General features: G+C 32.1%; 2 protein-coding genes across 3 annotated transcripts; both read left to right on the forward strand.

Moving 5' to 3' along the window:
* The first annotated feature begins 1,914 nt into the window (after positions 1 to 1,914).
* On the forward strand, positions 1,915 to 6,128 carry LOC132625042 (BTB/POZ domain-containing protein At3g05675). Of its 2 annotated transcripts, none has more exons than XM_060339815.1 (3): positions 1,915 to 2,066; positions 3,994 to 5,035; positions 5,992 to 6,128. In XM_060339815.1, the coding sequence occupies exons 2-3, from the start codon at positions 4,132 to 4,134 to the stop codon at positions 5,994 to 5,996; spliced, it is 909 nt and encodes a 302-aa protein (XP_060195798.1). In that variant the 5' UTR covers positions 1,915 to 2,066; positions 3,994 to 4,131; the 3' UTR covers positions 5,997 to 6,128. The 2 variants fall into 2 exon arrangements, with proteins under 2 accessions (XP_060195798.1, XP_060195803.1); XM_060339820.1 differs by lacking the exon at positions 1,915 to 2,066 and adding an exon at positions 2,428 to 2,788.
* A 239-nt stretch (positions 6,129 to 6,367) lies between these two features.
* LOC132625073 (uncharacterized) lies at positions 6,368 to 7,550 on the forward strand. Its single transcript, XM_060339852.1, has 3 exons — positions 6,368 to 6,693; positions 6,801 to 6,911; positions 7,022 to 7,550. Exons 1-3 carry the CDS (start codon positions 6,368 to 6,370, stop codon positions 7,026 to 7,028), a joined length of 444 nt encoding a protein of 147 aa, XP_060195835.1. The 3' UTR covers positions 7,029 to 7,550.
* The last annotated feature ends 7,482 nt before the right edge of the window (positions 7,551 to 15,032 follow it).

Genomic DNA, 15,032 nt, shown 5'->3' on the forward strand with positions numbered 1-15,032 from the left:
AAAATATGTACACAGTATATAGATAGTGTATAAAGTATACTAAATCTACATATATTATACATACCTATACATATAATATACATATCTAAAAATAAGCACAAGATAAAGAATCTAGCAAATGAGAGAGGAAATTTTTTAGGTAAGAATGTTTGCAGAATTGGAGCAAAAATGCATTTTAGCGAAGAAAGGAGATCTAATATGTCTGTGTATATACATTTTTGTCGTTTAAGGTTCTGATCTTTGTAAAAGCACATCTTATGATGTGCGGGTTAGCTGACTAGACACTACATATACAATCAAAGTATATAGGCAGTTAGGGTGTATATGGATCGGGTTGGTTCGGATTTTTTAAATATCAAACCAAATTAATTACGTTGAATTTTTGTATTTATAAATCAAACCAAACCAATAAAATTCGGGTTTTTTAACCTCGGATTTTCTCGGGTTATTCGGTTTTCTCGGGTTTTTCGGATTTTTTTCCGTAAAAAGTCTTCATACAAAATACATAACTTTTACTTCAAATATTTCTTTAGTCCTAATAAGATACAACTATATAATTAAGGTTCTTCTTAAGAAATACACAAATGTGGGCTGAGTGATGACATTGTATTAAAATATTCAACAAAAAAGATTAATAAAATTGGTTAAAATAAATAGTGCTAATTAATAAGCCATAAAAAAATGACCATAATCTAAAAATACTAAGTCGTGCTAAAATAAGTACGACTAATAAGTATTAATTATATGACAGAAAAAAAATTAAGTTATGTATTTTCACTCTCTCAAACCAATTATGCAAACTAAAGAATAGATACCCAACATTATTGTCATTCTTAGTGTTAGCATTGAATTTCTTTTGTTAGCATCAGTGTTGAGTTGGTTTTGATTTGGACTTTATTTGAGTTACTAACATCTATGAGATATATAACTTCTAAGTTCAAGCTTGAAATAATACGACAAAGGAAAAAAAACTATGAAAAAGTTTAAGAAATATTTATAAATTACATTACAAATAAATATTTTTATGTATAAAATATTCAAAAATTGAATACATGTAATGTCGGGTTAGTTTGGTTCGGTATGACTTTTTTTAGCTAAAACCAAACCAAACCAATTATGGTCGGGTTTTTTTATTCAACACCAAACCAAGTTAAACCAAACTACTAGTCGGGTTTTTTTCTCGGTTTGAGTCGGTTTATCGGTTTGGTGCGGTTTATAGATTTGCTTTGTACACCCCTATAGGCAGTGTATACTTCAATCATGTTTAGTAGGTGTTTGGACAAGCGATTTGAAACCATGAGATAAAATCAGCGTTTAGACATGCATTTCATCTCATGGTTTCAAATCATGGTTTGAAATCCCAAATCATCCAAAAGGCATGATTTGGGATTTCAAACCATGGTTTCACAATTTTTAAATATAAAACTTGACCCATAAGTTTATATTTTATAAAAGAGACCCATAAGTTGGTAGATATTTTTAACAATTACTCCCACCAACCATTATTTATGTCTACCATGTGAGAGGATTATAGTAAAGAATATTTACATTACTATTCATGTTAAATTTTCTTTTTTATTGAACTAAAAATTTTAATCAATTGATGTTGTATTTTTTAGAAAGGCCTTCCAGTAGCATATTAATTTTGTTATAAACTATGACTTGCTCATTCGGTAAGATTGTATAAGAATTGAGAATATTTTGATAGTTGTCACAACTTGTGGAGTTTTTATGTCTATAACAAAAAATATAACTTAAGAAATTCAAATTATTTGAACAAACATGATTTCAAATTATGATTTCAAACCATGTCCAAACGACTCCTTAGTAAACCAAACACCGAAGTGTACATTTAGATAAGTTTCTCTAATAGAAATATTGAGGCCCAATTTTTAAGCCCAAATCATGTATCAACAGACTCAAATTTAGACCCGAAAAACAAAACCCAATGTCAAACGACAACCATAGTTTTCTTCTTCAACTAAGCTCTACTTTAACTGCAAAAAAAAAAAAAAAAAATCCTTCATTTCCACCTCTCTTTATCCATAGAAAATCAAATGTTTTAGGTACTTCTCTTTCTCTCTCTCTAAAACCCTTTTTATTTATAATTTTTAATCAAAGGAAATAGTCAACTGCATAAAAAAAAGCTTTAATTTTTTTTTTCAGTTCTTGATTTTTTTTATCTTAAATATGATAAAGTTGAGATTTTTTGGTTATGATATAAAAATTACTCTTAAATATGATAAAGTTGAGTTCTTTAAAATTTTATTGTTTGGGTATGATATAAAAATTTATCTTAAATATGATAAAGTTGATTTTTGTTTTTTGTTTTTTAACATTTTATTGTTTGGGTATGATATAAAAATTAAATCTTGATATCTTGGTACCCTAAAACCCTTTTTACTAAGAAATTTTTAATCAAAGAAAATACTCAACTGCATAAAAAAAGCCTAATTTTTTAACAATTAAAGTTGAGTTTTTTAATATTATTTTGTTTGGGTATGATATAAAAATTTAACTTAAATATGATAAAGTTGAGTTTTTTACTTTTTTATTTTTCCGGTATGCTATAAAAATTAAATCTTGGTACTCTAAAACCCTTTTTTACTAATAAATTTTTATCAAAAAAAAAATACTCAACTGCATGTTCTTCTTGATTGTAACAAGTTAACAACTAAATTTGATTACTGTATAGCTGCTAAAGAGCATCTTTTTTTGCTTTATGGAGTTACATTGTACTTGTGCTGCTGATGGGAGGTAATAGGTACCCTATGTAGAATTAGTCGAGGTACGGGTAAGCTGGTTCAGATACAAAAATAGAGAGTCTTTTTTAGCTTTAGGGTGTGTTTGGTACTAAGGGAAGTGCTTTCCATGGAAAATATTTTTTTAGAAAATGTTTTCCAAGTTTTGCTGTGTTTGGTAAGTAAACAAAAGGATATTATCCTAAGAGCATTTATATGTAATCTAGAAGAGAAAAACACTAATGGGGTGGGGGTTCAGAGGTTGGGGGGGGTGGTCAAAGGGTAATAAACTTATTAGGCGTTTGGCCATGAAAACCAAATATTTTTCACTTTATTTGGTATTTTGGAGTTGGAGTTGGAGTTTAAGATGCAGTTGTTGGTTATAGTTTTTGCAAAGAATATTTGGTTGTTTGAATGTATTAGAAGTGAAAAAAGTGGGAAAAAACGTGAAAAACAAGTTTTGGTTGTTTTTCAAATTCCAAATACAACTTCAAGTTGTATGTAGAATTTTTATGGCCAAACACCATAAAGTGAAAAAATATTCCGGAATAAAGTGAATAATTCTCATGGACAAACGGGCCTTAGAATGTCACTTATGGAACTTGTTTTCCCTACTTCCATTTTTGGGAATTATTTTCCTACAGAAAAACGTTTTCCATAAAATGTTTTCGTCCATACCAAACACACCCTTAGAGGTGATAGTTTTTATTTTGGTTGCATAGGTGATTTATGTCACCAGTGTCTAGTATATGTTAAGCAGATGATTTGGTCCTTTTCTCCAGTTTATTCCTGATTACACTTGAAGAGTGCAATGTAGTAAACTGGTTATGTTTTAGCTTGTTAGAGATTACTCCTTGTATGCACCAGAATTAACCAGTGGCGGAGGCAGAATTTTGAGTTTATGGGTTTTGAATTCTAAAAAAAAAGGCAACTTATTGGGTTCTGGATAAATTGTTGATACATATTAAGTGAATTTCTTAACACAAATACAAGTTTTTGACCAAAGCTATTGGATTTTGTTGAACCCCTAGCTTTCTCTCTAGCTCCGCCCCTGCAAGTAACATGGTACAAAGTTTAACTCATTGTGGAAGAATGAGAAGGATGTTTACTCAGATATGCATTCATTTGCTTCTTTGCTAGCTATTACTGTCTTTGCAATCTGCATGTTGTTTCCCTATTTGAAACTCCTTATGATTCTTGTTTCTTTCAAATCCTTCTTTTATTCCTCAAGATTAACCCTTTTCTGCTTCAGGTGGACTCTCTTGGATGTAAATTTCATATTCTTGAAGTCCGTGCTTCTTCAAATTAGGGGGATTCTTCATAGTTGCATTCCGTCGTTTGACTTTTCCTCGGATAATAAAGAGGGAGAGATAATAGGACTTCCTAAACCATGTCCATATTCTTCAATGTACAAGAAACAGAATTAAGTTGTACAAAAGAAGTTTTCTTGTCTGCCATCCGCTTTGCCACTTCCACCGCTGATTCTTTCCCTCAATTCGAGGATGATCTAAGAACCTCAGCCCAGGAACAAGTCGAGTTCATGCTCGAGGATGATGAAAATATTCCCCTGGTCATGGCTGATGATGAAATAAAAGTGGAGACTAGAATTTTGGTGTCTAAAATCTTTAGTTCTTTCGAAAATGAATTATTCTCCTTGATATTGGAGCCCGATTTTGCAAATGAAGAGATGGAAAAGAAAATAATGCGGAGTCTATCTGACCTTGAATGGATCCATAACACTCTTTTGAAGATGGATCTCGTGAAGGATTTTGTCTCCAACTGGGTTAATATATCGAGCAATTTACTGAAGGTCATCGAAGATAAAAGACTTGATTCTATCATGTGGGGTTTGAAGATAAAGTTAATAGAAGTGACATCAAAAGTATTGGAAGCGGTAGGTTATGGAACCGTAGTTCTTCCAGCAGAAAGTCGAGTAGAATTGGTCAAGAAATGGATACCCTACATAAGAAAAATGAAATCCCTTTCCGATAAAACGGAGGCCGCATTTCCATACAAGATGAGCGAAGACCTTTGCCAAGGCGTCGAGGGAGCAATAGTTTCATTGGTTTCAGCATTACCATCAAATGATCAAGCTGAAATTCTATCAGATTGGATAAGTGCTGAGCAGGTTAAATATCCAGACCTTAGTGAAGCTTTTGAGATATGGTGTTATAGAACCAAGTCCGCGAAAAGAAGATTGGACGAGGCTTTGACCGAGTCAGCAATGCCATTGTCACCCTTAATTTCCGAAGAGGAAACTTCACCACTTAGTAGAGTGCCCAACATATTTCCTGGTGAGTTGGCGCTTTGAGAAGATGTGCTGTTTTTGTATCTATCTGATTAATTTTAGTAATTTGATGTGTAATTGTAACCTGCTTATTTAACCGTAACTGGAAACTTCTTTCATCTAATAGACATCTAAAGATAAGAAATGATGCACCACAAATAAAACAAGCATACATTAAAAAGGAACCTCTAGTCAAACAAATAATTAAGTTTACATAAGTTTAGGAATTAGCACCATTGAACTACTCATTGTGCTAGGCAAATGTCCCTTGATATGTTACTCATGTGTCGGTAAATGAATGATTTGCAATGAAGATAAATAGATTGGGCCGGTTTGGAAATGATTGGACTTCTGTCTTCTGGTGGTTCAAACTCCAAAGCCCAAATTGAGAAATATGCTTTATTATGCACATTTGTATATGAGAAATCGAAGTTCTAGGTACTCTTCTCCCTAGGAAAGTCTAAATATTTTAATGCCTCCTCCATATTTTTAATAATTTTGAAGAACTATGCTTTTTACAAGCTTATAAGTTGATGTGCTTTATGGAAGAATACAGGGATCATGTAAAATTTGATTGAGTTGTGGAAACTTTACATTGTTATAGTTGTGCTTGTTTTACAACTCCTCTGGAAAATACAGAAGAAATAGAGAAATAGGTTAAGTTTTCAATACAACAACAACCCAGTAAAATCCCACAAGTTTTCAATACTAGACTTAATTTCTTTCGACTCAAATAACAACACTCAGTTTTACATTTTATGTTCTATCATGTACCTCCGAAGAGGCCTTTATTTTGGAAAGGGGGCATGTGAAGTCATAAGCTAGCAAAGATCACACAAAAGTTGAATCCATGCTATTGTGATTTGTCAGTACCTATGTCCCGTTCATCTTTACTTAATGAACTACGTCAGCTATTTGAGTTTTGTGCTTGGTAATTTTCTAAAGATTGAGCTTGTTCTACAGGGTGATATCTATAATCCTTTCTATTGTTGATTTAGAAGCCGATGCCGATTTCGAGTATATTACTGTATTTGCTGATGATGAAGAAAAACATGGATACAAAAGCTTGAAATTTAACAAGTCGCTGAGGCCAAGAGCTAAAACTAAGATTTATAAGCTTAAAGTAGTGATTGAAGATGATCTTGTTAAGACCTTTAGTCCTCGGAAACCGAAATGTGTGACTCCAGAAAGAGCAAGAGAAGACCTCTTAAGAGAAAGGGAAAATTTTAAGCTAACTAGTCTATTGGTAGACACTCTGAGATGGACGGACAAAGTATTTATGAAGATCGAGAACCATTGAGAAGATCCTGCAAGCGAGCATTGGATTTTGATACTAGGAATGTTGAGAATGATGCTCCCAGTTGTTGAAGGTGTTAATATACTCGTTTGCAAGATCCAAAGTGTTGATTATTTTCCATGTGGCCGGACATTTTCGGAGGATCTAAACTCCTCAAAGAAGCTTGGTTCATCATCAGTGCCTTCCTGGAATCTCCATGCTTTCCCATATTTCTTCCACCGTCAATCTAGCAGATGTTGTTTTACTGTCATCTCCTTTATTTCCGATCCAAAGTATGCTACTAGTATCCGTTGCAGGTGTACCATGGAAGATATGAGAAGAATCAGAGACATAATAAGGGCGAAAGAGTTCATCCATTGTTTCAGAAGGCATAACAAGACTCTCCAAACTTCTCCCTTCTTCAATTTTTATTGCTACATTTTACTATCAGCTTCTCCGTTTCTAATCTAAAGTATGCTATTCTTATCCATTGCAGGCACACCATCGACGATTTAAGAAGAATCATGTACAAAAAGTATAGAACAATTCAACCACTTTTTAGGAAAAGAAAAAAGGAAGTGGAAAGCATCAATATGTGCTATGAAAGGTAATAGAGAAGGTGGTTTGCATTGGTTATACACATAGTTGGATTCATAAACATGTTTGGCATGCCATTTAACAATCAATTCCGTATTTCCTTTTATGTAACTTTATAAGGTTTTAAGGACAGCCGGAGCAAGAATGCCCCCCATTCAATTCTCAAGAATACAAGGCTTCAAGTAGCTAGCAGTGAAAGTGGAGCCGTAGTGAAACATAGTAAAAATTCAGAGTTGACATTGGCACAAGAAATAGGGGGAAAGTTTTGCCTGGAGAGTCTTGTTATGCATTCTCTGAGAGAATGGATCAACTCTTTCTCACTTTTTATATCTGAGATTCTTCTCATATATGCTAATGGTAAACCTGCAATGGATAGCATACTCTGGTTGAGAAAAAGAAGAGTTGATGGTGAAACAACATTTGCTAGACTGACAATTGAAGAAATGTGGGAAAATATTTGCCTGAAGATTCTTGGAAGGCACTGATGATGAACCATGCTTCTTTGAGGAGTTTGCGTCGGTTGATAATGTCCTGCAACATGTGAAATTATCAGCACTTTGGGTCTCATATGCATGTATATTAACGACTTCAACAACTGGATCATCATTATCAACATTCCTAGTATCAAAAATCAATGCTTGCTGCAGGATCTTTTCAAAGGTTCTTGATCTCCATGAATACTTTATTCATCCATCTCATAGTGTCTACCGATAGACTTGCCAGCTTGTAGAAATTCATCTCCGCTGTATGGGCTTAAAAAAAACAGCGCTTATAAGCTGCTTTAGATAAGTTAAATTAAACTGGTCTAATTAATTTTTTGGGTTTATTTTAAGCATAAAATGACTTTAAGCTGGCCAGCTAAACACTCAAAAAAATTAAAAACAGCTTATTGACAACTTATAAGCTAATCCAAGCGGGCTCTAAGTCTAGTGCTGAAAATTGGATCTATGTATCTGTTTTTTTAGTTTATTTTGAATAGGAATTGCAAAGTACAATTATGACTGTAAAGTTTCTTGAATTCATTAAATTTTACCTAATCCTTGTGTTCTGCAATAAAGCACATTACACATATGCATAGCATAGTCCACAAGCATTAATCTTTAGTAATGAGCTTGTAAAGGCATATTTTATTCAAATTTATAAAGATATGGAGGAGTCTGCTCTTTTGACGGTCATTATCGTCTGTCAATAACGCATTGGCGTGGTGTTGGAATTGAATAGGGAGATACATCTAACTCAAATCCCAACTATGAAAGTAAAAAAAGAAAAACTTTGTTGTCCAAGTGTGTTATCAACTTAAGTGCATATCTGCCTTACTGTTGAGTTTATATAATTTTTTTTTTTAAAATTTCTCGCTCTATGTTCGTGTTCAGTATCCGTTTTGAGGTTCCGATTAATCTAGACTTGTGCTGCATAAGATTCATTAAAGGGGGAAACGTTCCTTACAAGAATTTTCTCCATTTCTAGAACTCGAAGCGAAACATTTGATTACGGGGCAGGGATTTTATTCATTATTTTACCCCAACCGCTTTATGTACTTACACGAGTCGCCCTTGTTTTGTATATGAGTTCTTAAAAGTTTCTCGTATCATTTTTCGTGGATTAGCATGACCTCCATTTCAAGTAGGCCCTTTCAAACTATTAGTATCACTCTTGAATGCTTCAAATTTATGTTTTATTACCCTTCACTTATAGTTGAAGGGTATCCTGATTATTTTCTCTCATTTAAGAAAGGCCAAGTAGAACAAATATGGAAAACTTTTAATGGCCCTTCAATGCGCAAATTCAAAGGGCCAGTGAGTTTCAGATACCATATATATATATACACACACATTACTACTATATATAAGGGAGAACCAAGGCCTTTTGTAGTCCTCACAAAAATTTTCAAATTAATGTTAAACTTTTCAATTAATTACTTCTAGGTCCTAATTTTATTTTTTAAAGTCAAATTTACTTTTTTTTTTTAATTATTTTATTACATAGGGGTTAGGGAAGGAAAAATGCGGGAGCGGATTACAATGTGGGGATTCGAACCCTCACCAACAAGGTAAAAGTTCAGGTAGCCAACTAACTGAGCTATTAGATCCATGTACGTCAACTTTGCTTTTTAAAAGCTGTCGGACACCTGCTTTATTTCTTTTTTCACTTTCTTCTATTGATCTTATTTATTATCCTAAAAAAATAATAATTTCTTCGCTAGATATTCTGGCTTCTTGTCGCCCTCTCATTTTTCCCTTTTCATTTGTTGCTTATTATCCTCCAACTCTTTTTTCATCTTGTCATTTGTTCGTTGGTTGTAGATTCCTACATGTACTCATTTCTTTTACTTTATACTTGCATTATTGAATTTGAGAATTTTGGAAATTTATTTACTTACACGTAGACATTTCTATTACATTATATTTATACTTTAGTGTTTAAAAAAATTTGTACTAAAATGATTTTCAGGTGTAATTTTACAAATTATTTAGTCTAAAACTAAGGTTAAAAATCACATTTAACTAGCATAAACCCTTAACACAAAATAATGAGTGCATAATTTAATAAGTAGCAAAAAATATTTATTTTTATATATAAATAAAATCATACGCTCACAAATTCACAAAAATATGAAAATAATTTTTGATTTATGATTTTTGCAAGTTGTAATTATCCTACTTTATCATCTAATTGTGTCATGAAGAAATTTTAATAATTATAAAACTTAGTAATAAGATATCATTAACCTGCAAATACATTAAATTAGTTATCCGGTAGAAAAATATATTCCCTCTGTCCCAATTTATGTGATATAGTTTGATTAGACACGGAGTTTAAGAAAAAAAAAAGGACTTTTGAAACTTGTGGCCTAAAACAAGTCATAGATATTTGTGTGGCTATAGATCATTTCATTAAGAGTAAAGGGGGAAGCTTTAAGTTAGATTATTTCTAAATATAGAAATGTATTATTCTTTTTGGTACAGACTAAAAAGGAATGTGTATCACATAAATTGGGACAAAAAAAATAGCAGGTTATACTTATTTAATGAAAACTTATATTTTTATATTTTGAGTCCGGACCTTCCATGACTAGTGTGTGTGTCTATATATATATATATATATATATATATATATATATATATATTGTATCTCTTAAAATTTTGTATTAAAACGAAAGCGAAAAGAATTGTAGGTAGGAACTACATTTCTAGAATACTATTATTATTATTTTAGTTTCTCATATGTTGTCTAGTACCCATTTTAGAGCTCCATCAATACGAATTTGCGTCAGAAATTTTATTTCAAAACTAAATTATTTTCTATGAAGACAACTTTATTTTTGGAGTTCAAATTTGAAATCGTTTGATAAGGAGGAACATTCCATCACAATATTTGGTGGTGGAATGGTCTAAACTGACTTTATTGACCTAATGCTAAGGATTTGAGTGAAACAAATGTTTGATTGAACACCTTAGGGTCATAATTAATTGTGGTATACATGGCAATAAAGCATTATTAGATTGGAATGATGAAAGGCTGTGGCTGCACGAGTATCTAGTCATTATCGCTATAAATAATAAGTTTGGTCAAAAAGCACATTAGTCACCATTTTATTGATTGCATGTTTTTTTAAAATATTCTTTTTGTTTGTTTAATTTTATCCTTCAAGAATCAAGAAGAGTACACGATTATCTTTAGCCCGCGAATTTAATTAAATGGAGATGTATTGGATTAATGGTTTTGAATTAATTTGTTCATAGATTATAATTAGTTCTTAATACTTTTAAATATAATAAAAAGGGCAGCCCGGTGCACTAAGCTCCCGCTATGTGCGGGATCCGGGGAAGGACCGAACCACAAGGATCTATTGTACGCAGCCTTACCTTGCATTTCTGCAAGAGGCTGTTTGTTTAGGAAAATTGATAAGGTGTCCCTTAATTATAATTTCCTTTAAAAACTTTCATTCTCGATTTTAAGCTATAGTAGAAAAATATCGGAATGGATAGGAAGCACCAAAAGGAATGGAGTTTGGTTTAGTCTTATGATCAATTTTATCTCCATTCGATCATATATTTGCTTTGATTGCCTTCAATAGTAGGTGATACATCGTCCGACGTTCGGTGCCTGCTTTTGAACTCGCCAATTAAAAATAAGAGCTTCAAGTGTTTCAAAGACAGGTTTTAAGATCCGTTACAGATATTGTGAGTTAAGTTTATTGTTATATCATTCGCGTTAAAAAGTCCCATTTAGAATGATACGCTCCCAATCAAGGACAACAACATTCCTAAGACTCAAACCCTAGACTTCCAACTTGAGATGGATGAGTACGTATCACTCCACTGCAATCTTTGGTTGTTGGTACAAGTTCCTTATTTTCTTTTACCCTCTAATCAAACTTCAATTATGTTCATCTAACAAAATTAAGAATTTACAAACATTCTTCTTTTTAAGAATTTCCATAGATTAAACTATTATTTTAGTAGATCCATAAATATAAAGGTTTAATGACGCTTGAAAGATCAAGAAAACTATTGTTTAATTTACTTTATTGTGAGCAGGTTTGTTTTGTTAACGAATTTGGTATTAGGTTTACTTGTTCTTGCTACTAAAGGTGAAAGACTATCTTTAAAATGCATGATTAAATCCAAATTACTTAATTCATTAACCTAAGCTTGAATCTTAAGAAATTTTGCAAACCACTTTTTTTCTTTCTAGAATGCATGATTTTGCAACATAACAAATCAGTCCACGTGTTTCCCAAAAGAAAAAAAATATATATAAAAACAAGAAATAGTCATCTCATCATTTCATTGGTGGATGGTGGTGGTTTGTGGATATCAATTTGTTTCTTTTTGATTAATAATTATTAATAATTGCTCAACAAGAAGAAAAGTAACATGATTATATTTGCAACTAACTGAATAAATCATGGAAGTTCTTTCTTTTCATAAAAAAATGTGATAAGATTTAATTAGTGGTTGTTGAAGTGGATGATAGGCCCCTTCTTATCATCATAACCTTGATTGCACGCTTGGAAATTATATAACACGTCGATTTTGTCAGTTGAATCCTTCATAGAAGAATTATTTAAAAACTACCAAAATGCATTGATATGTGAGATATAAAGAGGGCTATTAAGGATCATGGGGGATAAATAGAATTCTTCTGTGTTTAATACTCTCTCTATTTCAATTTATATGAATCTATTTGACTGAGTACGACATTTTAAAAAGAGGAAAGACTTTTGAAACTTGTGGTTCAAAATAAGCCTTGAAAATTTGTGTGGCTGTAAATCATTCATAAAGTGAATTTGTTTTCAAATTAGGAAAGAGGTCATTCATTTTGGCACGGATTAAAAAGGAAATAAGTTCAAACAAATTGAAACAGAGGGAGTATGAGATTTCAGCTTTGAATTATGACGGTGCGAATCCAAATTAATTGGCGCGAATTCAAATTAATGGAAGCTTCAATAGAACATACATCATATGTGTTGGTGATATTGCAATGAAATTACAATTACAATTGAAAAATAAAAGTGAAGAAATAAAAATTTCTTCGGCTGAGGCGCGGATATCTCGCTCTCTTTAAGGAGATTCAAGCCCACTGCAGCAAATTTACCGGTCCAGCAGTAAGTCTTTCTGACTTGTCCCCTCCAGGATACAACAGCCCGAACACGTCGTATAACTCAACAAACTCTGGACAAGATGTTGAGTCCAAAACTCCACCAAAGAAGAACACCTTCCTTCAACTAATAAACTCTTTTATTTTTACTTTCCTCACTTTTTATGAATTCTCCAAAGGATATATATTTTCCTCTCTACTCTCACAAGTTAATGATTTTTTCTATGTATTTGAATGTATATTATGGTGAATAATAATTCATCCTTTTATAATGGATGAAAAAGTATAGTGATCACATTTTTTTACCACAAAAACGTGAGGAACATTTAACAAATTTGTTGTTTTGTGGCTGCCAAAACATTGTCTCATTTTATGGACAAAAAACGTGAGAGACATGGCTGATGGTTTCACATTTTATACCACAAATTTGTGTCTTTTGTGGCTGCTACAATTGTGAAAATCATTGGCTGCTACAAATGTGAAAAGCATTGGCTGCTACCATGATCAACTTTTGTGGGCATTGTAATATTAAAATGCTAAAAAAAAACCTTACAATATGAAAAATCAAAAACAATTATGGGCATAGATTCTTCACCATTGTTATGTTTGTATGTCATAGAAAATCATAAGGATTATGTTGCCTAAAGAAATCAGAGGAAAATATTTATCCAACCTCGTGTCAAGGCTAGCTTGCGTAGTTCATGAGATATTTGTTAACTTTCACCAACATATATATCGAGTAATTTTATTCATCAATGCTTAAATAAATGGAAAGAAATCACCTAATTAATTACATTCTTATTTTCGTTTATAACTATTGAAATTAAATAGTTTGATTTATCAAGGTAAACATCTAGCGTAAGTGTTTTCTGAATTGTAGGGTGCTAGTTCTTGTCGGTAATATAATATTAGTAGATAATGAGCATTGATTGTCTCTGATTACAAAAGGGATAATTTATATGCCCTTAATTATTAGTGAGGACTAGTCAAACAAAGCTTAAATCCTTTAATTTGTGATTTGGAGAGTGGAAAACTATTTGCAAAGCCATACATATATAAAAATAACATCACAAAAAAGATTGAAGAGCCCACCCCTCCGTCTACCCTATCCAAAAAAAAAAAAAAGTAAGGAAAGAAAAAGGGAATGGTTTTGCCTTCCTTATATACTTTTCTTTCTGAGGTATCATTAATAAAAATCCACCCTAGTGCCATAAAAATTATCAAAAAATAAAAATGATGAAGATACAATTATTTTTATTGGATTTCTCAATCTAGGCAGGAAATTGATGATATTATGTATTACTCTTTCATCGAAAGCATAAGAATCACTAAAACATGAGAATTAACTAAGAAATTTGTTGCTAAACTATCATTAAATAATTGTACTAACAAGATTTTTGGTAATTCATCGCTAATTTATTGTTAAATAAGATTAACAATAATTTTTTATTGTTTAACGACAGAAGTTATGTGATGTTAATTATTATTTGTAGTGACAGGAGTATTATAAAATTAAATAGATATTGAGTTTAGTTTGCTTAATCAAAAGCAAACAATGACAGATAGATTGAGTCATATATTGCCCTTAGGAATCAACTTCTTTCTCAATGTTTCATATCTCTATAATAATTGTATATTTGAAATTTTGTATGGAGAAGAGCAAACATGATTTGCTGTTATTGGTACATGTACATCTAATAATTCTATGCAAAAAAACAAATATCTCTTGGTTTTAATCGAAAGCATATGATAAGCTGAAGACCACTGATACAAAGCTGATAGGTAAGAAACATTTGTTGACGTAAATAGAGGTTTTTTTCATCCATATTCAGTAAGAAATTTGTACGGTAAAATATGATTTTTTCCATTTTATTTCCACCGAACAAGCTCATTGGGAAAACGCATGGTGCGAAACAGATTCCTCTTGAAACGCTGAAAAAACTTTCTAATTTTTCTGTGTGAAAACACTATTATTTAAGATTTTCCCACAGACATTTGGCGAGAAATAGGCACTAAACATTTTTCAGTGGGAAAATCAGTTAGGAAATAGAGATTTTTTTAATAGTGGTTGAGTATACAATAAGTTGCATTTTATTGTTATCATCCGGTATTCGGTACCCGCTTTAAATCTCAATTAATTTGTATTCACATCGGGAAGCCCCACTCTGAGTGTAAAACATTCTCAATCTAAGACGGTTTCATTCCCGTGATCACTCAAACTTGAGACCTCTGGTTAAAATTAGATTTGCTTTTACCACCTCACTATAACATTGGCGGTATAAATTAAACTTCAATTTCTTTGTTACCCTCTCCGTATCCAGTACTCGCTTTGAGTCCCGCTGATCCGTATTCATACCGAAAAGTTACATCACTTTTTTTTGGGGGGGTGGGGGGGATGTGGAGGGTCAAATGCTTTCTGTTAAAGATAGTTTCATTATTAGGACCGGTGAAACGCTTTTTATCAACTCTGATTAAAGGTAGAGGAGTATTTACTATCACACAATAACCTCTTGTTGTATATATTGCA

Source organism: Lycium barbarum, chromosome 2 (assembly GCF_019175385.1).
Source record: "Lycium barbarum isolate Lr01 chromosome 2, ASM1917538v2, whole genome shotgun sequence".
Classification (NCBI taxonomy): Eukaryota; Viridiplantae; Streptophyta; class Magnoliopsida; order Solanales; family Solanaceae; genus Lycium; species Lycium barbarum.

Coding starts and splice junctions, on each gene's coding strand:
- LOC132625042 (XM_060339815.1), top strand. CDS start 4,132: ATGTCCATATTCTTCAATGTACAAGAAACAGAATTAAGTTGTACAAAA.
- LOC132625073 (XM_060339852.1), top strand. CDS start 6,368: ATGTTGAGAATGATGCTCCCAGTTGTTGAAGGTGTTAATATACTCGTT. Junction 6,694..6,800: donor TTCATCCATTGTTTCAGAAG/GCATAACAAGAC, acceptor TATCCATTGCAG/GCACACCATCGACGATTTAA.